The 27,936-nt window shown below is 48.5% G+C and overlaps 1 protein-coding gene across 2 annotated transcripts in view; it reads left to right on the top strand.

Moving 5' to 3' along the window:
* Nucleotides 1-27,936, top strand: part of LOC146861664 (40-kDa huntingtin-associated protein-like) — a 521,777-nt gene that overhangs the window by 138,221 nt on the left and 355,620 nt on the right. For both annotated transcript variants that reach the window (XM_085646014.1, XM_085646015.1), the window contains exon 4: nt 8,745-8,904. In XM_085646014.1, the coding sequence (XP_085502140.1) occupies nt 8,745-8,904 (160 nt within the window). The remainder of the gene's footprint in view (nt 1-8,744; nt 8,905-27,936) is intronic.

Genomic DNA, 27,936 nt, shown 5'->3' with positions numbered 1-27,936 from the left:
CTTGGCCGCATTGCGGCGGTGAAGATGTCCATCTTATGCAAAATACTATATACTTTTCAAACCATCCCTGTTGGACCCCCCATGGGCACCATTCGTAATCTGCAAGATGCGGTACAACAATTTATATGGGCCGGGAAGAGGTCGCGGATGCGTAGGGACCTCGCCTACCGACCTCCAGATGAGGGAGGGCTTGGGATCCCCAACATACTGAAGTACTATCAAGCAGCTCAACTCCAATACTTAGTGGAATGGAGCCGGCCCGAATCGGAGAAGAGGTGGCTCTTTCAGGATAGAGCGATAGCACAGTCAGCCCTTTGGAGGATACCCTTCCTGAGGCGATCTGATAGACCGAAGTACCTAAACAAATCCCCCATCATGTGTTGCGTGTATGGGATATGGTACCGACTAAGAGGGGGCTTACCTCCTTCCCCCCGCCGCTTACGCCATTGTTCGATAACCCTGAATTTGTATCCGGGATGGAAAGGCGAACGTTCCCGCAGTGGCGCACCTCGGAGTCCAAATCCGCAGGCCATTTATTCGATCTCGAAGGGTTCCTTAAGTTCTCAGATCTCTCACAGTTTTACGACATCGTAGACCCAAAATGATTCCAGTACTTCCAGACTAGGCACTTGTTGATGCACTCGGAGATACGCCCACTAGTAAGTAGTAAACTGACGACTTATGAGAAATGGCTTGTTACCAAGCAGACAGATCGCAAGCTGATCACCGAACTCTACCGGATGATCTGTTCACCAGCTCTCACATGGCCGTCAGCCGGTCAGAAACGAGAGAGAGTTGGGGAGGGATCTTTCTGTGAGGGAATGGCAAGCCATGTACTATAGGGCAAACCACGCCGTCAAGAATGCTGCGAGCAGAGAAACAGCGGTCAAAGTCGCAACTTATTGGTACCTAACTCCGGTCAGACTGCATAGGGGTAATGCTAACCGCAGTCCAACTTGTTGGAGGGGATGTGACGAAGAGGGCACCTTAACCCATCTACTGTGGGACTGCTGGGAAGTGACGGGATTTTGGACAGAGGTTCTTAACGACATCGACAAACAATTCGACACTGAAATACCTTGTTTTCCAGCCTACACTATCTTGGGGTTGCCCAATGCTCTTACATTCCCACTGAAATCAGTTAGGGGGAGACCGATGGGATTGGCATCTGGAGCGGCTGTTCAACACATCCTATTGCTATGGGGTACACAGACTCGCCCTATGCACACAGGGTGGCTGCACAGGCAATTAGACATAGTGGGTATTGAGCGCATACAGGCTAATCTCACCCAATCGGTGTCCTCTTTTAACACCCCATGGAACGCGTTACTATCTCTACTAGCGCTAGAATTCAATGAAATCACATGCCCGAAATATCTCTGCCTCCTGCGACTCAGTGACACCTCGACGCCAGGGGAAACCTCTGAAGAATAGACACACCTCAACCTTCACAGGCGCTAACCGAATTCGATATGACCATGGCACACCGGTTCCGGGGGGGGGGGGGAGACAAGGGGGTAAGGTTTTTTTTCCTTTTGTCAATTTGAGTTTGTATATTGCGCATCTAGCAGGGGCCTTTGCCTTGCCAGGCTGTTTTGGACACTTGCCACACAGACGAACTCTAGCTTTGAACTGCAACGACGCAGGGTGGCTGGGTTGGACTTGGGGAGGGTCCAGCCTACTCCAACAGGCATACGTGGGGTGTGCACTGTGTCTATTTTATTGCCTGAAACTCAATGAAACAAAGTTAAACAAAAAGAAAGCCCAGTCGAGACCGGCCACCACCCGGAGGGTCAAATCGGGAAAACCGGAAAAGTCACGTCGGCCTGCAAAGACAAGGATCTCCTCATGCAGTGCGCATCCTCAGTATTGTTTCAATCCTCCGTCAAGACCACTCCTTCGGACGACCGCGTCTCCGATGGGGCCCCATGTGTCGGGCGCCAACTGTGGCAATGTGCCTAAAAGTGAGCACCCTGGTGCAGGGACACCCTCTCGTCCAAGGGTCCGAAGACTAACAAAATAGTGATCGGCACTGGAGTTGGAGTAAATAACACGTTTATTAATCACTCATGAGTGAGACCACGTCTACACAACACTCTCAAGTGTTGCAGGAGGAGGCACACTGGATTCACAAGCCATCGTCCTTTTATACTGTCAAGTTGCAATGTAAGCATGTGGACAGAAATGGAAAGAACAAGTTTAAACACAGAAATGGCTTTCGGCAAACAAGGGCAGATAGAAGACTATGTGGCAGCAAAGTGGGAGGGGGAGCAGGAATGCTTATGGCAGCAGTAAATGGTCGACAGTTAACATCTGAGACCAGGTGCACTGGCAGCTACAAACCCCCAGCACGTACATTGCTTAGCCATGTCACGAGGTCAACTAAAATAGATGACACAAGCAGAGTGAAAAGGCGAGCAGCAGAGTACGAAAGAATTACGAAGGAAACGCAATGGATGCCACAGCCAAAATGGCTGTTGCTTTTGCTAACGTAAAATTTTACATGTTTCCACAGATGGGCAAGTTTCCCACCTCCTTGAGTAACGGTTGGTTGCTGGATCCCTCCTCCTTGCGGCCCTCCCAAGGAATCGTCTCCATAAGAGAGGTTGCTAAACAGGAACACTTGGTTTAATTAAACACTGTGGCTTGGAGTACAGTTATAAAAACGGGTCTGAGGACTGTTCAAAAGTACAATTAATCTGAGCAAGGGTTTGTACATTTTTTGGGGTAACATAAAATGTTTCTTTCGATCCTTTTCAGGTAATAAAAATGCAGGCCTTGTTTTGGAGTCATGAATTAGGGCTAATAACAAATGCAGGTTGACTTCGATCTTGCGTGGACACAGCGAAGCCAGTGAGTAACGTGTCCAGATGTCTGGCATGAGGGGCACGTCATCACTGTGGGTGCTGTGTCCTGATTGGCTGTGTGTTCCTAACTTCGTGTGGCATCTGACTTTATGGTGTTTTGGGAATGCGTGTACCCCTCTGGACATGTGCTTTATTGGGGCCAATCTCTCTGTACCATTGTGGTGATGCTGCGCCTATCTGTGGGATTGATATGAGTTTCTTGATCCCGCGTTTGTCTGCCAGCTATGTGCCACCCCCACCTGTAACCTGTCAGTCAATCACCCCAGGCCTGGGTCTCAGAGCCTGCTTGACCACATATTTCTGAGTTGGTGTTGACAGTTCATGGCGGGTGAATTTAATAATAGGGATGTGATCTCGTTCTTATATATGCATGTATCATTATTAACATTGGCATCAGTTTCTTCAATATTAACAATCGTTCTTCTTGAATCCCCTGCACCAACATCTCTATTCTTGGGTCTCCACCATCCAGCAGTAGTAGCCTAATCATGTTCTCAACCTGTCTGATGAAACTATCAGAAATCTCAAAGAGGGAATTCTGCATTACATACAGGAATCTGAGCAAATGTATTATTTTGTGGAGTGCTGCGTGACATAGCAGGGATATGGGTAGTCTACGCTAATGTCCCACCTCTCTCTTGTACCCGTCTAGCAGTCTGCCTAGGTTGGTATCATAAAAAAAGCTGTCGGTCTCTGGTCATGTATATGCCCTGGCATTGGAACCCCTTCTCTTGGGTGGGAATTGGACAATGCCAATCCTCCTTGGACATCCATCCCGCCAGTAGGTAAAGACAGGATTTATCCCAGTTTATTTGCAACCCAAAAAATGAACAAAATATTTTAAAGATCTCCAGTACTCTATTTAGGAACCTTTCAGGCTCAGTTGGTATAGTAAGACTTCATCTGAATACAGCGAGATGACATCCCCTCACTCGTATTCCCAGTGGAGTCCGTGTACCAGGGCCTCTCCGCATGTCTAGTTCACTATTGGTTCTACTGCAATCGTGAAGAGGAGTGGGGATAGGTGGCAGTCCTATCTCATTTCTCTCCCTAAGTTGAAGTCTGCTGATAACATGCTGTTCACCCTGATGTACAGAAGACAAATCTATCCCCGAATGGATGGGCCGAAGCCCATCCATTTCAGTAGGGATATTTGGTAGGTCCGTTCTAAAAACTCAAAGGCCTTGGCACTGTCTAGTGCCTGCAGTGCTTCTGGCTCCCGCAGACAACCCTCCCGGGCTAGACTGTCGAAAAGACCTCCAATATTATGTCTGGTTGACCTGTAGAGCATGAAGCCTGATTCATCCATGGCTACTATAGAATGGCTCACTTGTAGCAGGCGATTTGCAAACACCTAAGCCAGGACCTTCGTTTCGATGTTGAGGAGAGAGATTAGTCTGTAAGATGTACTGAACTCAGGGCGCTTACCTTACTTGTATATTATGACTATGTTTGCCTGTCGAAGGTTTATAGGAAATTTCCCCCTTGACCTTGCCTCCATGAATATTTTAGGAAGCTTATATGATATGACAATGAAATATATTGTTTAAAGAGTGCAGGGGTTACCTTATAAGTCGACCGGGTCTTGCTCTAATAATCCCAAGGTGCTCTTCTAGGGGGTAGTGTGGTCGAGCAGCCTTAGGCTTATCAGAAGAGAGTATTAGACATTCACAGATACACCCAATAGTAACTAAATAATGCACACGACTCAATAGGAAGATCCACACCAATTTATAAAAATAACAGGTATCTTTATATTGTTTCACACCAGAAGCAATTTGTAAGTGTGTTTTTCAGCACAAATGCTGTTTCATTTAAAAAGTCGACACAGTGCAATTTTTAGAAGCTGCAATGATATCCTATGGGAGGAAGAACAAGTACGGCATTCAGGTACAGTAGAGAGACTTACGGGACCAACCTCTAGGAGATAAGGTGAGTTGTGGGCAATGTCACCAGCAGAACTCCACCAGCGGCACTAGGGCGGCCAGGTGCAGGGGTAAATGTTTAATCTGTACAGTCCATGTACAAACGTCTTGTGTAGCCAGCCAGTAGTCTATGCGGGACCACGCCTGACGCGCGTAGGAGTGGCATGTACCTTCCCGGGAGCCTGGATGCCTCAGTCGCCAAATATCTATAAGCTCCAAGGTCACGAAAACCGTTGTGTACCGATACAGCGGCCTTCCTGGGGGAAGGATCAACCGTGGATATTCTGTCCAAAACAGGGTCTAAAACCACATTAAAATCGCCCTCACAAATAAGAGCTGAAGAGGGTAGTTTGTAGAGCTTGCCCCAGAGCGTATCGTTAAATGCAAGGTCATTGATAATTGGACCGTACAAGTTAACGATAACCAACTTTATACCATACAGTGTTCCCTGCACTATTATATATCGTCCCCCCTCGTCTTCCTCTACGTGTATGGGCACAAAAGGGATGCCCTTCTTGATGAGATTCAGAACCCCCCGAGCATAGGAGGAATAGGACGCAGCCAGCCGCACGCCCGCCCAACTGGTAGCTATGGTTGAAACCGCCCGCTTGGTAAGGTGAGTCTCTTGCAACAGGGCGATCTGGATATGGTGACGATCCAGGTACGAGAGCACCTGCCGCACTTTTTTAGGATTGTTAAGCCCTCTAACATTCCAACTCAACCATGAGATCGTGGATAATTTGGGCTCAGCCATGTCTATTGATTTTGTAGAGTATATCTGTGTGATTGCCTAGAAACAAATGTAATGCAAGCCAACTCCTACCTGTATGATGGAGCCAATTAAATTGCAATGAAGTAGCGATCCCCAACAAGCCCCCCCACCCACTTCAGCATTAGAACCATGCTGCGAACACCCCTTCTTCGAACAGAACAGCAAGTAACCATGTGCATCCTTAAGTCAGTGCATGGAAAAAAAAACATAAAGCAACATTACAGTGGCATCTGAGGGCACCCGAACAGAAGAATGAACAGTGCGGGGAATTCCCATACTGTGGGTCGCTAGTAGCCATCAGCCCCCCGATGAACAGGGAGGGTCGAGACAAAAAGAGGCAGGCTAACCAACCATTAGTGCAATAACAGTAAACCTGTTCTGACGCATAACGCCAACAGCAAGCTAATACTCTAGATTGGGCAACTTACACTATCAGAATTTTAAGCATCTTACATCTGACATAAAGCAATGTGAGCATAGTAGACAATGCAATGTAGAGCATACTTATACCAGGAACCACAAAGGACCGGAGGTAGCCGAATCCACCCCAGGAGACAGCACATTGAACCAGGAGCAACAAACCAACAAAGTACAGCAAACCGTGTGATCCTCACGTGCTCAGTCCTCAGTCAGTGTCCGCACCCCTCTCTCACATTGCTTCCTGCCGCTCAATCCGCCGGATATATTGAAGTTTTTCTTTGGGTGCTGTGAAGATGCGCGCCTTCCCCGCATGCTGGTTCCGCAGGCGGGCAGGGTATAGCATTGCATACTGAGTATGGAGAGCTTGCAATTTCTTCTTGACAGCCTGAAACTCTTGGCGCGCTTGCTGCACAGCTACAGTGAAACCAGGACACAACTCCACTTTCATTCCTTAATAGTTCAGATTGCCCTTCTCCCTAGCCAGGCGGAGCGCTGTGTCCCGATCACGATAAATCAAAAAGTCTGGTGATAATGGGACGAGATGGCGCCCCCGGCACAGGGTGGGCAGCCAAGGAGCGGGGAGTTCTTTCCACTATGAGCACTGAAAAATGTTCTGCACCCAGAAGATTCACAAGCAGCGTTTCGACGTAAGATTCCATGGAAGATTGTTTCTTCCGGAGCGAGCTTCAATGTCCTCGTTCTTCGCACGGATCACCTCCAACAGCTTCTCCATGCTGGAGCAAGATGTGCGGACAACCTCCATACGATCCTCCGTATTCGAGATGTGCTGCTCTGCCTCCGCTATCTGCGTGTCATGTTTATCGTTCTTCGCCGCCATAGTATCCATGCACAAATTAAGGTGTTAAATCTTCGCATCAATGGACTGCAAGCTTTGTTGCATGTTCAGCATCAGTCTCTCAAGCTTTGCATTCGATCCCGCTTCAGGATCAGGGTCAGTGTCTGAAGAGTTGGAGGTTTGGGCTTTCGTTTGCTTCTTGGTCTCGAATTGCAGTTTACTCTGCTGCTTATCCGCCCTCCTCATGTTTGCCGTGGTCTGAAGCAAGTATTCACAGCCGGATGAAGAAACTCCTGTGTAGAAACACAAGGCCTGGATCCCAGGGCCCAGGAAGAGGATATATCACCAGCTAATGTCCCACTGCTTATAGCGCACCAAAGAGAGAGTGTAGAAGAACCAGTGTAGGCCCTCGGCAATGCTAGCTCCCACACCAGCACAAGCAATACTTCAGTCACTAGCCACAGGGACCAGCTGAACCTTTGGAGCAGGGCAGCCGAACAGCCAGACTCGCACAGTACAGCGACGGAGATGCAGCAGGCAGACACAGGAATGTGACCCCTCGTCGGCCTGGCAGGTGAATGTAAGTAGAAGCCGTGCAGTAAACCCAGGACAGGTACCTACGCAATAATCACACCAATGAGATGAGTCGCACCTCGTTCAGTGGAGCCAGCAGTTATATAGCGGATCTCAGAGATCACAGCAGTCTCCGCACCACAACACCCATGTTATCATGATGGCGTGGTTTCCGGGCCGCCACAAGCACAACATAAGGTGATACCCAGAGGTGTGAGGTCGCGGTGCAATCCAGCAAATGAGGCAGGCCATAGAACACTCCTAGGGCGACCAGAGATGTGGGTATGCAAACAGGAGGGAGTATTTCCAGTAAGCGCCCAGATTAACCGCTCACACACTCGTCCATATGTGAAGCCCCAGTAAGGAGACTCGCATCAAATAGACCACAGTGCAGTCCGTTGGGATGAGCTCGCGCAGCCCGCCGGCCCAGTGTAAATTCCAGGAGGCAGTACTGTCTCAGATAAATCCCTCACCCGATCCTGCAGCAGTGCAGATATTTCCCTCCGCTGCCGTCTCGGAGGCTCAGCAGGGGCGTAGCACGCCGCGATTCTCCTTAGGCCAAGTGCACGGCTCCAATCCCAGCAAGCGCGGCGTAACGGCAGACTGAAGGCCGCGACACTGAAGAAGTGCAGAGGCGGGAGACATCCAGGCCAAGAAGGGAACAGCCAGGCGGCAATAGGGAGCAAGCAACTCTCGCCAGGCACAGGTATGTTGCTCATCAGGCTGCCCCACACAGGCTTCTCAGCACGTACCCTGTCTCGGCGATCGTCAGAGCAGGCAGGGGGCCGCAGCGCACTCACCCCACTTCAGTATGGCGGCTCCCGTGATCGCGGCCACTCGTCCTGCTAAAGATACGAGCGAGCCCCATGCGCTCCCAACCGATGAGCTGGCAGGTAAGTCCGGAGTTCCAACAAGCCGTCCAAGACTGCAATCTCGGCACCAAGGCAGTAGAGAAGCGGGCAGGGAAATTCAGCAGCTCGTACCCTTCCGGGCCACCATTTTACATCGGAGCAAGATCTCGCTGCAAAAATGCGTTTAGCAGCATAGAAAAGCGAAAACAGCAGCCTCAGCACGGTCGTCAGCAACTCGAGAGTCAGGAGATGTTAATTACAGCCATGGATGGCACCAGGGAAGCAGGATATTAGGCGGATAATGGTCTCGACCAGCAGAGCAGCACTAAGGTGCGGCCATCTTGCTCCGGGCTCTCTAGCGCCCCCCAAAAAAGATCATCTTTAATATTGCTCTTAGTTAAATGTACAAGTCCATTTTAGCAATTCTATCATTTTGTCCGGCCAACTAGCGCAATCTGAAACTCACGATGTAATGTATCTTACCCATCCTGCGAGTGAATACAGAGAGACTGAAGCCTGCTATTGTTCTTTGTTTTTCAGCTGCGAACAGACTCTGTTCAATGCGCCAGGGGAAGCAATGGCCCTGACAGAAGCTGCCCGCCTGTTCTTGCAGGCCGAGCAAGATATACATTGCTTGCAGTGTCCGAGCTTTGAGGAGCATCTGCAAGCTGCCATCAACTGCTTCAGCTTTGCTATCAAGGTAAGCATTAAACATAACTTCGTTATTATTCTTCGTGTGCTGAACAAGGCAATGAGCGTGATGGCTATAGTATTTCCTGCGAAGCTTTCAACTTTAAAGAACCCCCTGGAATCTTTGGTTTCCAGGCTTTATTTATGATCATAAAATAGAAGCATAGTTTTTGCATTATAATATCTTTATAGATGTTCATATACACTTAAAATAGTCCTTTTCACAGAATCGTGGAAGACTTCTTGCCATGTACCTAAAACCAGTTTCGATTGTACACAATCTGCACTTTAACATTGTTAAGTGCTCAGGCATCTGCTCCCACGTTTTTAGCCATGTGTTTGATGTTTGGGGCAATCCAAGCTTAGTCCTTCATAATTACATTGAACGAAAGGCATCCAGGCCAAATTTGTGTCCTTTTCCCACATGTTGAGGACTCTAAAGGACCCCGGGTTATCGAATTCACCTTGAAAACTTCAAGAAAATAGCCAATATGTAGCATTTCTTTTTTGTGTAGAAAAATGGTCAAAAGTGCTGTGCAACAGATCTCTTCTTTTGTCAAAATCACATCAACAAACGTTTTACTGTGCTAAGGTTGCCCTCTCCTCTGCTTTCAGAAACAGGCAAAGTTGAAAAAAGACAGGTTTTACCACAGTTTATTGTTAGACCTTTTTTCCTAGCTTTTGTGGTTTTGTCCAACTTGCAGTTGTGGTGAAAACAGGTGAGAAACAATATAGCTGTACATTTCTGAAAAGTAGACAATTCAGAAATCAGCAGTGCCTCATTTTTGTAGCTCACTCATGGTTTCCCCAAACAAACTAATCGTTGAAATAATGAAAATAATAAGAAGGAACATATAGAAAAAGGTGACAATGTTTTCATTTATATTTTTTTGGTCCTATGAAATACATTGTCGTACTCTTCTGGTTGCAGGCCTATACAGTAGTGTTGATTGGTTCACAAATACACATGATGCACAGATACCATCAAATTGACTGCATTAAATATATAGATTTTTAATGTAGTACCGACCATTCACAAATTCCTATGGCAAAGTCTAATAAATGAATATTAGGTATGAAGGAAACCTGTGCAGTTCTGAAATGTTTCCAGGATAATGAGTTTAGGAATAGTGGTTATTTGTATAACTCTGAAATGAGGGTTATAAAATGTGTTTTCTTTTGCACGCTGGCTTAGAAGCCAGAAATGGAGGGCAGTCCAGTTGATCACAACGCATGCTGGAGAAGTGTGGCTCAATGGTTAGAGCGGCAGACCCTGATGCAGAGGTCTGGCCCGGGACCAGGGTTCAATTCCCGCCTCGGCGGCTCTTGGATTCAATTTCCCCGGACCTGATAATTCTCGCCTCGGTGCCTATTCTAATCATGGGTCCCACTGTGCAACTCTGGGCAATAGCTTGCTTAATCTCCACAACGGCCCCTACAGCGCTAGGATGCCTGGCTTCACCTTGGGAGGGGTGCCCAGGAGTGGACATCTCACAGGAAAACCAGGAAGGGTTCCACAGCGGTATGAATACAGCGCTACGAGACCCCTGGGTAGAAGTGCGCTATATAAGTACAAATGCATACAAATACATGCTCTACTATTCTGTGTTCTTATATGTCTAATAAAACAGAGCCCCACATTTATGGCGGGCCTATCACCCATGACATGGAAGACCCAAAATGTAACAAGAAAACATTGTGATTTTTACTTTCAAGTTCACTCATTCTGGTGATGTGGGTAGCGCAGTAGTTGGCCTCTGGCTCCGCCAGCACCATGGGAAACCTACTAAACTCAGACATTTCTGAAGACTAAGCCACCTGGGGAGTCCAGGGTAACGAGTCTTATGTAGCTCCCACTTCGTTCTCATACCCATAATTCACTGCAAACAGCAAACTTTAATAAAATCACTTTTCCTCACATCTGTTTTCAGTGGGAGATATATGGAAATGGAGGTTGGAGACAGTTTGCCATTTCCTGTATGTTGCTGAGTTTTTCTATCACATGAATGTGATTAATCTGAATTTGTTGCCCATTAACATTTGTAGTGCAATCTGAACAACAAAACATGCGTGGGTTTATTCCCTGGTGCGTGTCTCCTTTTCAGCAATATCTGGGATTAGTAAGTTTCCCTGGGTGTCAGCTAAACCTGGTTCCATATACTCTAGTCACACCTTAAGAGAAGTCACCATTGAATGCATTTGGATGCAGTGTTAAACTTTTCCTCACCTATAGAGATAAGACATACATAACTTTCAATATAATTGTACTCAGAAGAAGTGTGAGAAGGATCAACAGTGTAACATTCCTCTTAGACATACAACATGGCCATTAAATCACCATAACAAAATTCCACTAGTGGTGTATTTATCACTTTTAACCACTTTATTGTTGTGTGGCGTTTTATACTCTTAAATATGGTGCACTGGCACTTTTTACACTGCTGCTTGCTCTATTAATATGCACTTTAAAAATACTGAACCCTAAATTGCAGCATTAACTTACCCTTAGTGTGGTACTCTGCCTGATTCCAAGGCCAGGACCGCTAAAATCGCTTCACGCCGACCAACACTACTACTGGGGCGAGAGGTGGTGAGCGGGGCCCATTGGGGAGGTTAGCGGGCTAGTTGTTGAGCCAGACGATAATAGCCGATGCCGACGCGACCGCGCTGCACTGCTTTGCCTGGAAAGGGTTGTGTTCAATACCCTCCAGGTCCCTGTGAGTGAGGCTGAGCGCGTGGAAGGCAAAGGTTGGATTTTAGACCTTTTTTAATCTTTGTGGTTTCCCTGTACGTGGTGCTCTGGCACTTTTACACTGCTGATTGATCAATAAAAATGCACTTTAAAAATACTGGACCCTAAATCGCAGCATTAACTTACCCTTAGTGTGGTACTCTGCCTGCTTCCAAGGCCAGGACCGCTGAAATCGCTTCACGCCGACCAACACTACTACTGGGGGAGAGGTGGTGAGCGGCGGCCATTGGGGAGGTTAGCGGGCTAGTTGTTGAGCCAGACGATAAAAGCCGATGCCGACACTGAAGGTGCGTTTAAGGCAAGCCCGTTTGCACCCGTCCGCGCTCTGCCCGGTCTCAGGGACAGGAACACTGATTCTTTGCTACCACAGCGCCTGACCTATTCTAGTGATACTTTGAGGCACAGCACGCTGTCTCAGATTTCAGCAGTGTGTTGAACCCGTGGCCATGGCAAAGTACTGCACCGACTGCTGCCATTCACTCCCCCAGATCTTGGCGCTTCCCTGCAATTCTATTGCCAGGGGCCGAACTGTGGCAGGGAGGCAGAAGCCGATGGTCGAGCCTGAGTTTAAATGCCTTCTCTTAAACGCTAGATCATTAGTTAAACACAGCGCGGGATGCTCCCTGCTTATTGAGGAATACAATATCAAGATGGCCTTCATTACGGAGGCCTGGACTGACAGTGCTTCAGGGCCTGACATTATTAAAGCCTCTCCACCAGACTTTCTTTGTCATGCGCTAGACAGACCTTTAAGGAAAGGAGGGGGCCTAGCTGTTATATATCACAAAAGCCTAATGCCCTAATTTGCGGGTGCTTCCAACGCAGACTGTGAGGCATTATCAGTTAGCGTGAGCTATGCGTGAGCTATGCGCCGCAAGATACGTTCAAAGCCATGCTCATTTATCGACCTCCAGGCCCCAGAGGTAGTTTTCTGGAGTCTATGGGCTCAATGCTGGTGGAGGGGTTTTGTGCCAAAACCTATACCATCTTGGGCGATTTCAACTTCCATTTGGAGGACACATCCGACCCAGATACCTGTAGACTGATGCAAATCTTGGGGGAGGGGACCTCTCGCAACGGGTAGAAGGCCCGACACTTAAGGCTGGCCATACTCTTGACGGAATCTTTACAAACTCCTCGAGTCTTTCTGTTCTGGATATTTTGCCACTTCCCTGGTCGGACCATGCCGCTATCATCTTTGCTAGTGCTATGTCCCACATCAAAGTATCCAAATCGAAGCCCAGGGATAAGATAGCCATACGAGCCTGGAAAAATATCAATGGGGCCAACTTTGATAAAGCTTTGATAGACCCGGTTCCTAATCTTCCCACTAACATATAGGAAGCTACAATGGCTTTTGAGGGTTGGATTGACACCGCCTGTCACAGACTGGCACCTGTTAAATGGTGCTCTCCCAGACGTGGGCTTCCTTCCGCCCCTTGGTTCTCTCAGAACCTACAGGAGCTTAAATCAGAGTGTAAGAGACTGGAGTGTCTTTGGAGAAAGGGGTACAGCCAGACTAACAAAAAAGCTAATAAAAATAGTCTGACAACCTACAAAAAAATACTTCAGGAAGTAAAAAACCTACTTATCCCAACAGATCAGCGGAGCAAAATCTTTGGTAAAGGAACTTTTTAGAACTGTGACTAACCTCACAACCCCCCCTAAACCCACTACTCACAGAATTCTGTGACACCCTACCTGCTTTTTTTCTAAACAAAGTGGAAGTCATTTTCTCCTCTTTCTGCAACCAACAGGATGAGGCTAGTGATTGGGCACTAAGGTCTATTGAAACTAATTACCCCCCTACATTCAATAATTTCACCCTATTGGGGAATAAGGAGGTTAACAATCTATTGATGGGTTGCAGATCCAGCTCCCCCAAAGACCCTTGTCCGGCTGCAGTAATGAAAATCTCGCCGATCAGTAACTCTAACACCTTAATTTCCTTACTTAACCAGATAATGAGGGCAGGTCAATACCCTATGGCCTGGAAAACGGCTTCAATCCTACCACTGATAAAAAAAAAAAAAACTTAGATCACAGTGATCCCAATAACTATAGACCGATCTCCCGCCTCCCTGTACCTGCAAAAAGTATTGAGAAGGCCATGAACATACAATTAAGCCTGTTCTTGGAGAATAACAACATTTTGGACCCTTCTCAATATGGGTTCCGTGCAGGGCATAGTACGGAGTCAGCTTTGATTAAAGCCACGGAAGAGGTGCGCGTGGCGGTGGACCAGGGAGGTTCAGCCATTCTGAAAATGCTGGATCTGTCGGCCGTCTTTGATACGGTCCATCACAAGGTTTTGATGGATCATCTATCAAAGGCTGGGGCCCAGGGTGTGGCCTGGAACCTATTGAAATCCTTCTTGGCGGACCGAGTACAAACAGTAGATCTTGGTGGGGTTCCACAGGAGTCCTCACTTAGCCCAACGCTCTTTAATATTTATGTGAGACCACAGGCTGCCCTTAAAAGATATTTTGGACTATTTTTAACCTCTTATGCTGATGACACTCAAATCGTGTTATCTCTGCAGAGAGGCAAAGAAGCGGAAAAGGCCCCAAGCTGCCACGACTGCATTGTAGCAATAACCGGCTGGATGTCTGCCAATTGTTTAAAGTTGAAAGCAGGCAAGACAGAGGTGATTATTTTTGGGAACAGTCCCAACCTCTGGTCTCCTGCATGGTGGCCCAGCAAAATGGGCCCTCCGCCACTACCTGCACGTAAGGTCAAAAATCTGGGGGTGATTATTGATAACACCCTCACATTTGGGGATCAGGTTAGCGGAGTGGTGTCTATCAGCTTCTTTATTCTAAGAACACTGAAGAAAATAAAACTCCTTACGGATGAAACCTTCAGAACAGTTGTCCCAGCCCTCATTCTGTCCCGCCTGGATTATTGTAACAGCTTGTATCTGACTATCAATAATAAACATCTTAACAGATTACAGATGGTTCAGAATGCGGTAGCCAGGCTGCTTACGGGCACCCCGAGATTTGTGTCGGTCAGAAATGGCTTACGTCACCTTCACTGGCTCCCAATTAAACGACGAGTCCAATTTAAAGCTCTCTCCGCGGTTTTTAAGGCCTTTAAGGGGGACTGACCCGGAAGATCTAACAAAACTCATCCAATAGTATGTCCCCGGAAGAACATTGCGTTCAATGGACTCAAAACGGGCGGCCGTTCCGAGGGCCAAAAAGGCTAACTGGGGTGGCAAGAGCTTTGTTCTCAGAGCTACCAAAGCCTGGAATGACCTTCCGTTTTATCTAAGGTCTGCCACGGAATTCCTCTCATTTAGGAAAGGTTTGAAGACTTGGTTGTTTCCAGCTCTGCCTTAGTTCGGTTGCAGGGATGGATGTTTTTCAGGTAGACAGTGCTCAGCGCCAGGACACCCTTGGGTAACAGCGCGCTTTACAAACTCATATAACATAACATAACTGCACCAAAGTGAGGTACTGTGTGTATAAAATCCAAGAGTCCACACAGGTGGGCAGAGGTTAGAGTTAGAAAGAACCTTACTCTCTAATAGTGGTAGCTTGGTCAAGCAGTAAGGCAGTATCAGAGGACAGTGTTAAGCATTTGATGTACACACTCAGTCAGCAAATGAATTCACACACTCAAGAACTGAACTCTAGGCCAATTGTTGTTGTATAAAAATATACTGTTGTTTATTTTTAGAACCAAGCAGGTCTGGTACAGGTAAGCATTAAATAAGTTTCAGTAATAAGTTACTGGATATAGGACAGTTTGAAAATGCAATAGAAACTGTACTTTGTTTGATGTACAGGGGAGCAGTAGTATGCAACACTTAGCAAATACAGTACTTTTTGGAGCAGTACATTGAAATGAATGGGCTTCGACAATATATTGCAGGTAAGTTACTTTTCACGTTACTTTTCTAACTCCGTGCTGGATACCTAGATTCAGCGCTGGGATATTTCCTGCAAACAGGTGAGTAAACACGTTTTGGTTATTTGTGCGATTTTTAAAGAATATTTTTAGGTTTCAAAACTCCACACTTAGAAACTTTTTGGAGAAAAGATGCCCTCTATTGTGTATTTTACATTAAATCCCACACTGCCAGTGTGGGTTTAATGTGCTGAGAAGTTTGATACCAAACTTCCCAGTCTTCAGTGTAGCCATTATGGTGCTGTGGAGTTCGTAATGACAAACTCCCAGCACCATATACTCTCAATGGCAGCACTGCACTTACAGTGCCCAGGAATGTAATTGGGCACTGTAGGGGTACAGGGCTCATGCACCTGTACCCTCACCACTGGCATAGGGCACCTAGCTAGAGGGGTGACTGATGTAGGCCAGGGCAGTTGTTTGTGGGCATGGCACACAAGGATGTGTGCTATGTCGACTCTTCACTTTGTTCTGCACCTAGACATGCAGCCTGCAAAGGCAGTTTGTGGGTGTCAGGGTACAGGGCCTCTAAGGGTGGCACAGTAAGTGCTGCAGCCCTTAGAGGCCTTCTCTGGTCACAGTGCCCTGGGTACCTGTGGTACCATTTACTAGGGGCTGACATGTGGCCAGAGATGCCAATTGGGTTTCGGTTACAATGCAGTTTTAGGGAAGGAACATAGGCCCTGGGAACCTGATTAGCAGGAGCCCAGGGTACACTCAGTCAAAGAACATCAGCAATTCAGCAAAAAGTGGGGGCATACCATGCAAGAAAGAGGGCACTTTCTCACACAACCCCTCCCCCCAAACGAAAGATGATGAGACTAACCTTGCCCTAGAGAGTCTTCATTGTCTAAGTGGAAGAACCTGGAAAGTTCATTTGCATTGGCATGGGCAATCCTAGGTCTGTGTTCCACTTCAAAGTCCATTCCCTGTAGGGAGATGGACCACCTCTACAGTTTAGGATTTTCTCTATTCATTTGCATTAGCCATCTGAGAGGTCTCTGATCAGTTTGAACTAGGAAGTGAGTACCAAACAAGTATGGTCTCAACTTCTTCAGGGACCAAACCACAGCAAAGGCCTCCCTCTCAACGGCACTCCAATTCTAATCCCTGGGGAGAAGCCTTCTGCTTATAAAAGCACCAGGTTGGTCTTGGCCTTCATGATTGGTCTGGGATAGGACCGCTCCTATCCCTAGCTCAGATGCATCAGTCTGCACTATGAACTGTTTGGCATAATCTGGAGCCTTTAGAATTGGTGCTGAACACATTGTTTCTTTCAGGGTGTCAAAAGCCTTTTGGCAACTAACTGTCCAGTTAACCTTTTTGGGCATTTTCTTGGAGGTGAGTTCTGTGAGGGGAGTCACAATGGACCCATATCCCTTCACAAACCTCCTGTAGTATCCAGTCAAGCCAAGGAATGCCCTGACTTGGGTTTGGGTGGTTGGAGCTGCCCAGTCCAGGATTGCCTGGATCTTGGGCTGTAAGGGCTGTACCTGGCCTCCACCAACAAGGTGGCCCAAGAACACCACCGTGCCCTGCCCTATCTGGCATTTGGATGCCTTGATAGTTAGGCCTGCAGTTTGCAGGGCTTTTAAAACCTTCCCAAGGTGAATCGGGTGATCCTGCCAGGTGGAACTAAAGACAGCAATATAATCAAGATAAGCTGCACTAAAGGACTCCAACTGAGCAAGGACTTGATTCACCATCCCCTGGAAGGTGGCAGGGACGTTCTTTAAACCAAAGGGTATAACACTGAACTGATAGTGCCCATCAGGTGTGGAGAATGCTGTTGTCTCCTTTGCTACTGGGGCCAAGCCAATCTGCCAGTACCCTGCAGTTAAGTCAAAGGTACTTAAGAATTTGGCTGCACCCAACTTATCTATCAAATCATCTGCTCTAGGGAATTGGTGAGCATCTGTCTTAGTGACAGAGTTGAGCCCTCTATAGTCCACACAAAACCTCATTTCTCTCTTTCCACCCTGTGGATGAGGTTTGGGGACCAGACCCACTGGCCTAGCCCAGGGGCTCTCCGTGGGTTCAATAACCCCTAACTCCAGCATCTTGCTGACTTCAGCTCTGATGCTTTCCTTGACTTGGTCTGACTGTCGATAGATCTTGTTTTTGACTGGTGCACTGTCACTGGCGTCCACATCATGGGTACACCAGTTTCAGACCAGGGGACAAAGAAAATAGCTTAGCATACTGTTGCAAGACTTGCTTGCAGTCAGTCTGCTGTTGGGCAGAGAGGGTGTCTGAAAACACAACTCCATCTACTGACCCATCTTTTGGACTGTAGGAGAGGGGGTCAGGGAGAGGTTCACTCTCTGCTTCCTGTTCCTCATCAGTCTCCATCAGCATGGTGATGTCAGCCCTGTCATTGTAGAGCTTTAGGCGGTTCTCATGGATAACCCTTTTAAGTAGGTGACCTCACTCTTTTTCTCTAGGATAGGGTAAGGGCCGCTCCATCTGTACTGGAGTGCCCTTGGTGCCACTGGCTCCAAAACCCATACCATTTGCCCAGGTTGAAATTCAACCAGTACAGCTTTTTGGTCATACCAGTGCTTCTGAAGCTCCTGGCTGGTCTCAAGATTCTTGGATGCCTTTTCTATGTACTCAGCCATTCTGGACCTTAGGCCACGCACATAGTCCACAATATCTTGTTTGGGTTCTTGGAGAGGCTTCTCCCAACCCTCTTTTACAAGACAGAGTGGTCCCCTCACAGGATGGCCTAACGGAAGTTCAAAGGGGAAAAACCCTACTCCCTGCTGTGGTACTTCTCTGTAAGCGAAAAGCAGGCATGTTAGGAGGTCATCCCATCTCCTTTTGAGTTTCTCAGGGAGCCCCATAATCATACCTTTCAATCTCAGCAAGGCCATTAGTTTGTGGGTGATAGGGTGTAGTAAACTTGTACTGCACTCCACACTCTTTCCACATGTGTTTGAGGTAAGCAGACATGAAGTTGGAACCTCTGTCTGAAACCACCTCTTTAGGAAACCCTACCCTGGTGAAGACACTAATGAGGGCCTTGGTTACTGCATGAGCTGTAGTAGTCCTAAGTGGAATTGCTTCAGGGTACCTAATGGTAGGATCCACTACCATTAGTATGAATTTGTTCCCTAAGGCTGTGGGAGGTTCAAGTGGACCCACTATGTCCACACCTACCCTTTCAAAGGGAACCCCCACCACAGGCAGTGGTATCATGGGGGCCTTTGGGTGGCCACCTGTCTTGCCACTGGCCTGACAGGTAACACAGGAGCTGACAAACTCCTTCACCTTTTGGTGCATCTGGGGCCAGTAAAAGTGGCTAACTAGCCTTTCCCAAGTCTTGGTTTGGCCCAAATGTCCAGCTAGGGGGATGTCATGATCTAAAGTAAGGAGGAACTCCCTGTACTTCTGTGGCACTACCACTCTCCTGGTGGCTCCAGGAATGGGGTCTCTTGCCTCAGTGTACAGTAATCCCTCTTCCCAATAAACTCTGTGGGTACCACTGACATCTCCCTTTGCTTCTGAAACAGCTTGCTGCCTCAGGCTTTCAAGAGTGGGACAGTCTTGCTGCCCCTGGCACAGCTCTTCCCTAGAGGGTCCCCCTGGGCCCAAGATTTCAACCTGGTAAGGGTCAAGCTCCATAGGCTCAGTTCCCTCTAGGGTGTCCAAGTCCTCTCCCTGAGGAGAGGTGTCCTGATCCTTTTGCTAGAAGTTGGTTCCCCAGTCTTCTTACCTTTCCTCTTGGTAGGTTGGGCTATTCTTTCAGGCTCCAACACTATTCTTTCACCCTGCCTTTTGCTCTGTGTCCTTGTTTTTACACACACCAATTCAGGGATGTCCAGCATTGCTGCCTGGGTGTTTAGTTCAACCTCAACCCAGGCTGAGGTTTCCAGGTCATTGCCAAGCAGACATGCAGCTGGTAACTTTGGAGAGACCACTACCTGTTTCAGGCCAGTAACCCCCTCCCCCCCAGTCTAATGTCACCATACCCATTGCATGATTAGTGGTAACACTGTCAGCATTGGTGACTGGGTAAGTACGCCCAATCAAATATTGCTCAGGGGAAACCAGTGTGTCTCTCACCATTTAAAAAAACCAAAACTTTTTATTGGATTTTTACGTTATCATATATGGCATACAACAATCAGGTACAATTTGCAGTGTATTACATTTGGTACCAGCATTTCAACAGGTAATAGCTGCGTGTCCATTGAGGAGGGTCGGGGGAGGGGGGTCACTCTGCTCATGTATGGTACACTGGAAACATGTTTGTAGGTGAGGTCAAGAGGACTACTGTGGCACCCAATCCCTCATGACATTTGCTAGACCTTTCTTGTCTGTAGGTGGTAATGAGAAGAAGTAATCCAAATTTATAACCGAATTGTGAATGTAACTCGGGAAGATGTGGGGGGGGGGTGGGTTTAGGGGGGCGTCGCTCCTTTATGGTCCGTTATCTACGGGCAATGGGTCCCGTCGTTGCTGGTGGAGTGGTCTACTGGGGGTGGCTTGAGGGGTAGGCTAATGCGGGGGGGGGGGTCTGCTTGGGTTGATGTGTGTTGGGTCCTGGTTCCTCTTGGGTGGCCTGCGGGGGTCTCCCCGTGTGCAGCCTGTGTTTGTGTAAAGTTATGGACGATCATCGCCCATTCCATTAATATGGGGTTCCGTTGCATCCCACGTGCTGCTTCCTGCCTGATTATATCTTCTTCAGGCATGCCCCATTTCTTGACTGCCCCCACCATGTGGCTATTGGGGGGCCCTCCGGTGATCGCCAGTGCATAGTTATGCTGCGTTTAGCGAGGAGTATGGCTAGTGTTGCAAATTTGGTCTCTACCTTCTTTTGTTTATGTCGCCTGAAGATGCCGAGGGCGCACGTCTCCCATGTGTGAAGTTCTGTCAGGCCCGTGACCGCTTGTATTGTATTGTGCACTGTGGCCCAGAAATCTTGTAACGTCGTGCATGTCCAAAACGTGTGAAGAAAAGGGGCATCAGGAGTGTGGCAGCGGGGGCAGTCGAATTGTGACGTCGGAAAGAAGCGCTTAAGCCGAGCCGGCGTGAGGTAAGCGCGGTGTAGGATGTTAAACTGGACATTTTTTAATCTTTGGTTGCGGGACACTTTTTTTGTGGTGTTCTAGGGCTGTGAGCCACTCTTTGTCATGGAGGGCTCGGTCAAACTCCTCCTCCCAGCGGAGCCGCAGTCGCGTCAGTGGTGTGTGTGTGTGAGGAACCACAAATGCTGTTGCACTCGCAGGCCCCCGTCCACAGCCAGGCAGACTCTGCCTTGGTTCCCGGTTGCCGCGGGCATCGCTGCGACTCAGCTAAGCCCAGGTGTTCTTGGCGTCAGCCTCACGCAGGGGAGCACAAACCAGCGGGGTGGGCACCACGCGAGTCTACAGCGTGTCTTGCTCATGCTGCCTGCACACGCCAGTAGGCTCTCTGATTGGTTGACAAGGTCCACCAATCACAGTGCTTACTGGCGCGTGTAGGCAGCGTGAGCAAGACATGCAGTAGACTCGCTGTCTTATGGGTGTGTATTAAAAAAAACACGCCCAGAGAAAGAATCGAAAAAACACGCCCACGAATCCGAAAAGGACGGGGCATGTTTGGAGAGACAAACCTCTTCTCTAATGGCTGACCAGCATTTAAGAGGCCAGCCAATGGAGAAGAGGAGAGAAGAGAGGCGGGTTCAAGCCCCTCTTCTCCAAGTCATTAAATATCGCAAGCGAGACTGCGCAAGCGCAGCCTTTGCTAGCCGCGACCTAAAAAGGACAAAAGAAGACGCCCAGCAGAGGAGACTGCAGCGAACAACTGACTTGGCCCCAGCCCTACCGGCCCATCTGCAGTTTCCAGAGATACTGCGCCAAAAATCGCCATGTCCTGCAGCCAGCGACCTCCAGAACCCCTGGGAGGACTGACTGCCTTCAACAAAGACCGGATGTCCTGTGAACAGCAGCTCTGTTCAGAAGAAACACCAAAGAAAAACTCAGCGCCTGCTGAGGAAAAAGAAACCCCACGCCTGGAACCACCACTGCACCCGTCGCTTACTGCCCAAGTTTGAGTGGCCCACCGGTCCAAGTGAGATCTGACCTCAAAAGATACCCCTGCATCTAGCCGCCCTGTGCCCTGGAGAAAAGAACTGGAGGTGCACTTACGTCCCCAAGCCCTCCAACTTACCTGCCCAGCTGTTGGTTCCTCCCGGAAATCATCCTGGACGGAGCCTGCAGCTGAAAACCGAAAATCCCCATTGAAAACAGGGCACCCAACACCAAAACAGCACCCTGCACCCCAGCCGCCCCTGCGCTGCTGCGGGTGCACTTTTTGTGCTAAACTGGATCCTCCTTTGCCCCGAGCCTAATACCAGGAGCTTGGCTCCCACAACCTTGTGGCCTGCTCGTCAGCAGCCACCAACCAGAGGCCCTCTATTCCCCATTGGATAACACTGGGCTTCAGCACTCTGCACCCGGCCGTCATAGTGCCGCTAAGGGTGTAACAAGAGTGCATCCCTGACCCTGGGGGACCCCTGAGTCTACCCCCAGAACCTCAACTCCCACTACTGAATACTTACCCGAAAACCGATAACACTATTTTTCTCCATAGGATAACATTTACTGTTTTTCTTGGAAAAGTTTCTAAGTGTGGAGTTTGAAAACCTAAAGAAATTCTTTGAAATTGTACAGTTTAACAAAAACGATTTTACTTGCCTGTTTACAGGAAGTGTCCCAGAGTAGTGTCCAGGGAATACTACACTGAGTAAGAAAAGTACTCCAAAAGTAACTTACCTGTAATCTTTCTGAAAATCCCATTCAAAGTATATGTACTGTATTCTGAAAAGCATTGCATTATCAGTAACACTACTGTAATCAACTCAAAGTACATTTACAATTGCAATCCAAACTGTGCCACAGTCTGTATATCTACTGCAAAGTACTTATCACTTACCTATGCCAGGCTTGCTTTGTTCTAGGAAATAAAATACCTAAAATAATATTTTTGATACAAAACAATTGGTCTGAAGTTCAGTCTTTGAGTGTGTGAATTCATTTTCTCACTGAGTGTGTACAACAAATGCTTAACACTGTCCTCCGATACTGCCTTACTGCTCGACTACACTACCACAAATAGAGAGTGAGGTGCTATCTAACTTTACCTCTGTCTACCTTTGGGGTTCCACTGGACTCTGTGCACACTATACCTCACTTTGGTATAGTATATACAGAGACAGCTTCCTACAGCGCTTGCCTGATCTAGGCCTCCGCTGGCAGCTCAATAGGTTCAGTTACTTGGGGATCATGGTTGCACACTAAAAGCCCAAATGCAATATATTTTGTTAAGCTTTATTTAAGATTTTTCAAAAACAGAAAACATGAAGGACAACCGAAATGGTAGAGAGCGAAGGAGATGGGGGGGGCAGGGGGGGTTTGGAGAGGTGAGTTTGGAAGTACCATACAATTGTTATACATGCGGCAATGTGGCTGATTGAAAATTGGTTAGTGTGGGATGAAGATGGGAGAACGGGTGGCACATCCCATTCTAGGGGTCAGTGAGTTGAATGGCTGGAGGTGATAATGGTGTATGGCTGGCCAGGTGGGGGGATGAAGTTGGAGATTCGGGTTGCAAGGTACATTAATAGGCTCGAAGTGGGTGGCATAAGTCCTTTGGGCGTGTTGTGGGAGGCTGGAGCGTGAAATAAATCCACTTGTCAAGTCGCCGTATGTCATACTGGGAATCCATGCCCCTGTTGTGGAACTAACCCTACTACCCCAATGTAATGCAACACAGTATAAATGCACGTATGATACAGCTTAGCGATCAGATGGGGAGGCCGCTGGATCTGTAATTAAAAGTGTAAGCGGAGGGAACTCCTCAGGAGCTAGGGGGTAGGAAGGCATGTGGGAAAGTAATGTACCATCCAGTCTAGTGAAGACACATCTGTCCATGTGCATCATTTCCTGGGCTGCGGTGGGATGTGGTCTGATATGTCCATCCTGGAAAAGATCCCCAAAGGTGTGTAAGTGCAACATCAGCAAGGTGCACTGCACCAAGCTCTCCGTTGAAAGTTGAAGCCAGGGGTTCCGGGCTATGGGGAGCCCAGAAGAATACAAGGAATCAAAGCCCAGCACTCCACTGAGTCTCTGCCGTGCCCAGCATGTCGTGGATAGAGACCGAACGTCCTTCAGGTTCAGTGTGATGCCGTGCAGCAGCAGCGCATTAAGCAGTATGGGATCTGCTATATTGTGTTCCGGTTTGTTGTAGGAAAGGCGGGGTTCTGGGTGAAACCAATATAAGGCAAAATGTGCCTGCGTGACCAGGTATTACAGGCGGAGTTTTGGGACAGCGAACCCGCCCCGGTCATAAGGGAGCATGAAAGTCTCCCAAGCGATGCGTGGTTTGCGGTCTGCCCACACCAGCCTAAGCCGTAGGCTGCCTAGTTGGACAAAAAGGGTTTGTCAAATGGATGGGGATGTTGACAAACAAATATAAGAAGCGTGGGAGAATATTCATCTTGATGAGAGCTATTCGTCCCGCCATGGAGAGAGGGTGGCAAATCCTGAGGTCTATTTGATTAGAAAGCTTATCCATGGCTGGGCAGTTATTTAGGCGGATAATCTGTTCCCCGTCCCCATGGAGCATGATTCCCAAATATTTAGTAGTGTCTGCAGACCACCAGAAAGATTGTTCGCTTGGTGGGGGGCGGGTTGTTGTGGAGTCTATCAGTGGGAACAGCTCTTATTTTTCCCAGTTAATGTGCTGTGCTGACAGGCCACCGAACCCAATAATCTCCCGCACTATAGGGTCTAGGTTTTCCGAGAGATGCCTGATGAACAACAGGTTGTCGTCCAGGTACATAGGTAACGAAAGAGGGCCGGACCGAAACTGTAGGCTGCGATGCAAATTACGTTCTTGTAATTCAAAGGGTCAATAGCGATAATAAATAAAAGAGGGGACAGCAGGCAGCTCTGCCTGGTACCTCGAGAAACTGGGAAAGGGTCCGAAATGGAGCCACTTATCTGTATGCGGTCCGTGGGGAACGAGTATAACAGAGAGACCAGGGCAGTAAAGCCATTTGGCATGGCGAGTTTGCGTACCGTTGCATGGAGGAAGCCCACTCGAGAATCGAAACCCTTCTCAGCGTCCAGGAGGGCAACCACCACGGGTGTCTCCGGGGACACACTTTTCAAGACAGGGAAGACTGTCTGTAGATTAAGTGCAGTGGACCTATGTGGTATGAATCGTGTATGAATTGGTGACAAGATTTGATCTAGGAGGAGCGACACCCTATTGGCCATCGCCTTGGCCAATATCTTATTGTTGAAATTAAGTAACAACAGAGGCCTGGAGGAGCTACTCCTGAAGGAATCCTTGCTGTGTTTTATTTAGCAGTAGCGTAATCGCCGCTTTGCACATCGTAGTGGGAAGGATCCCACTGTCCAAGGACTCAGCATAAACCTCCAATAAATGGGGTGTTAATATTTGTTTGAATGCCTTATAAAAGGAACCAGATAGGCCGTTGAGGCTGGGGACCTTTGTGCTGTTGAGCGAGTCTATTGCCTGGGCAACTTCCTTAACAGAGAAGGGTTCACTGAGAAACGGGCCAGTCCAGTCGTAAGCCAGACCATGGCCACCTCTTCTAAATAGGCCAGGCGAGCCTTTGAGACTGAAGGTAGGCGAGAGGTATACAGGGATTTGTAATATGAAACTAGTTTGCAAATTATATCGGTATTGTCCGATACATAGGTGCCATCTTTCAGACATAGATTCATGATGTGTCCTACTCCCTGGAAGGGGGCGCAGGAGGCAGGCCAAAGTCCTCCCGGGGTGCTTCCCTTCGCCATACCTGCGTGCCGTGGTATATTTACCCAGCAAGGCTGCTTCCATGTCAGCAAAGTCTTTGAACTCTTCAAGAAGAGTTGCGCATTTGTGAAGCGAAGATGAGGAGGGGTGTTGGGCGTTACCTCTGTCTATGGACGTCAGTTCATCTTCCAATTTAGCCAGACAGCTGTGCAAGTCCCCCAAAACTCCCGCTTGCTTGGAAATGCAGATACCGCGAATGAACGCCTTAGAGGCATCCCATAAGGTGGCATATCGAGTGACCGAACCGGAGTTAATCTCAAAATATTCTAGGTTAGCGCTGAGTTCCAAGCGGATCACCTCATCAAGTAAGGCGGTTGCCAGTAAGGCCCATCTACATTCTCAGCCCACATTGTATGGAATTGTAAGCTGTAATAGCACTGGGTCAATGTCCAATTGAGTGCGTGGCACCGTCCCCACATCTTGGAGCCTCTGGCAGGCAACTGCAGAGAGAAACAAATAGTCAATGCGTGTCCATACTTAATGTGGCACCGAATGAAAAATTAAGCCAGGGGCGTTGGGGTTTCCAAGGCGCCAGGCATCCCTAAAAGCATGTGCATCTACCAGGTCCCAGAAAACACCTATAAACTGAGGTTAACGCCCTGACAGGAGCTGGAGGAATCTCAAGTGGGATCCTACCATGAATGCAGGTCCCCGCCTACTAACGTTACATCCGGATCGAATCTGTCCAGGAGAGCAGATATCCCTTAAAAGAAGGAAGGATCGTCTGTGTTTTGGGCATATACGTTTAAAAACAGTAGTGTCCTCCCCAGCAGTGTCTCAGCCACGAGCAGGTACCGGGGCCCTGGTCATTGGTTATAGTGGTGTGGTGTGTGAACAGAAGGCTTCTGTGTATAAGGATGCATACTTCCCTGGAATAAGTACTGTACCCAACGAAGAATCTGTGGGACCCCAGGAGGAGGCGAATGGGGTGGACTCCTGTGAAGGGAGGTGTATTTCCTGCAGGAATTCAACTTTGTTGTTGTGTCGGTTTAGGTAGGGTGGTACCAGCTTACATTTCTGTGGATTGTTCAGTTCCATGACATTCCAAGTGAGGAGTGTTAGCTTGACAGCGATTCTAGGTGTCCCCATCACATGTGTAGGGAAATGGAACCGTTGTGCCCGTGCACAGCTGCCCAAACATAATCGGTGCCGCCTCAATGCATACAAGGGGGGGGGAGCAGAAAGATAGGAGAAACAAAGAACAATAGCAATCATAACAAAACGCCAAGAAACCCACCCCCCTCCCACACCAGATAGGGGAAACCCGGTGAATTCCTTAACCAACGGCCCAAAAACAATAAACCCAACAATACAAGAGACTGAGTCATCCATGTGGGATGGGCGACGCCTCGGGACTCAGTACCCAGTCTGTCCAAGTGGAGCTTAGCTAGGAAGTCTTAGGAAGGTAGGGAGAAGTATCAGGAAAGGAGGGACAAGCAATATAGGAAATAAACTATGTGTCTCTAGACAAAAGACAATAATCAACCCCTCTGGCACAGCAAATACAGAGCGCAATCAGCAAGCAGCGATTTATCCTGGTGGGAAGAGTTCTGCATGAGGCACTTGTTGCCGTGTGGGAAGGGCGGACCGGAATAACAGGCAGGGAGGCCGAATATAGTGAAGCAATGTCTGGGCTATTTATTCAACAGATGAACAGATGTACAGAGTCAGAATGCAGGAAGGGACGGTTGACTTGGCTGATGATCCGGCTCGGCGAGGTGGAATCTGGATCGAGTCTTGCTTCCCCTTTTCAGCAGTTGTCTCCTCGGTATGGTACTGGGGCTCCACGGAGGCTTGGGAAAAGGAGAGAAGCGTAAGGGCTTTTAGTCCGAGCCACACCGTCGGAATACTTCCACCGACACCCGAGAGTGAGGGTTTACGAAAGAGTGAAGTGAGGGCGGGACGGAAAGGGGAGGTGGAAGAGGCAAGTAAGAGAGGGGAGGGGATAGAGGTGCCAGGTGCTAGGCAGTGATGGGGATTTATACAGTGCTCGTGAAAAAGGGGATAAGTATACAGTGTCTTAGTGCGCGTGTCTCCTATGCTATTTACAATTCTATATTTACAACTCTAGGTACAAGAGGGGCACTGAGAAGGGTGACGTGTACTCACGTGCCCCGCCGCAACTCTCGTCCGAGTTGCGGCCGCTCTCCAGCCTCCTCCTGAGGACGCCACCAGTCCTCCGTCCAGACGTCCTCGTCCTCTTCCTTGCTTCGGTGCTGCGCCGCTCTCTGTCGGAGGTTCGTCGCTCTCCGCTGCCTCCTGCCACGAGTCGGTTGCTCCTAACGACTCTCCGTCGTCCTCGGGGCTTTTTCTATCTTCCGGCTTGTTGTCTGGCCGCCCACTTCCGGGGTCAGGGCCGGGCGCTTCCGGGTTGATCGAGGTCGTCCCGTTTCTGCTTCCGGGTTGGCTGGCGAGGGTTTCCGGTTCACCATGTCCAGGGGCCGGTACCTGCAGGGGACGAGAAAGAGAGGGTGTCCTGGGTGACCGGGACGTTAATCGACCGAGCGCGGGGGACAGGAACACCGCGCCCGGACACCGCTG

This window comes from Triturus cristatus, chromosome 3_1 (assembly GCF_964204655.1).
Source record: "Triturus cristatus chromosome 3_1, aTriCri1.1, whole genome shotgun sequence".
Lineage (NCBI taxonomy): Eukaryota > Metazoa > Chordata > Amphibia > Caudata > Salamandridae > Triturus > Triturus cristatus.
This window is presented reverse-complemented; position numbering and strand designations above follow the sequence as displayed.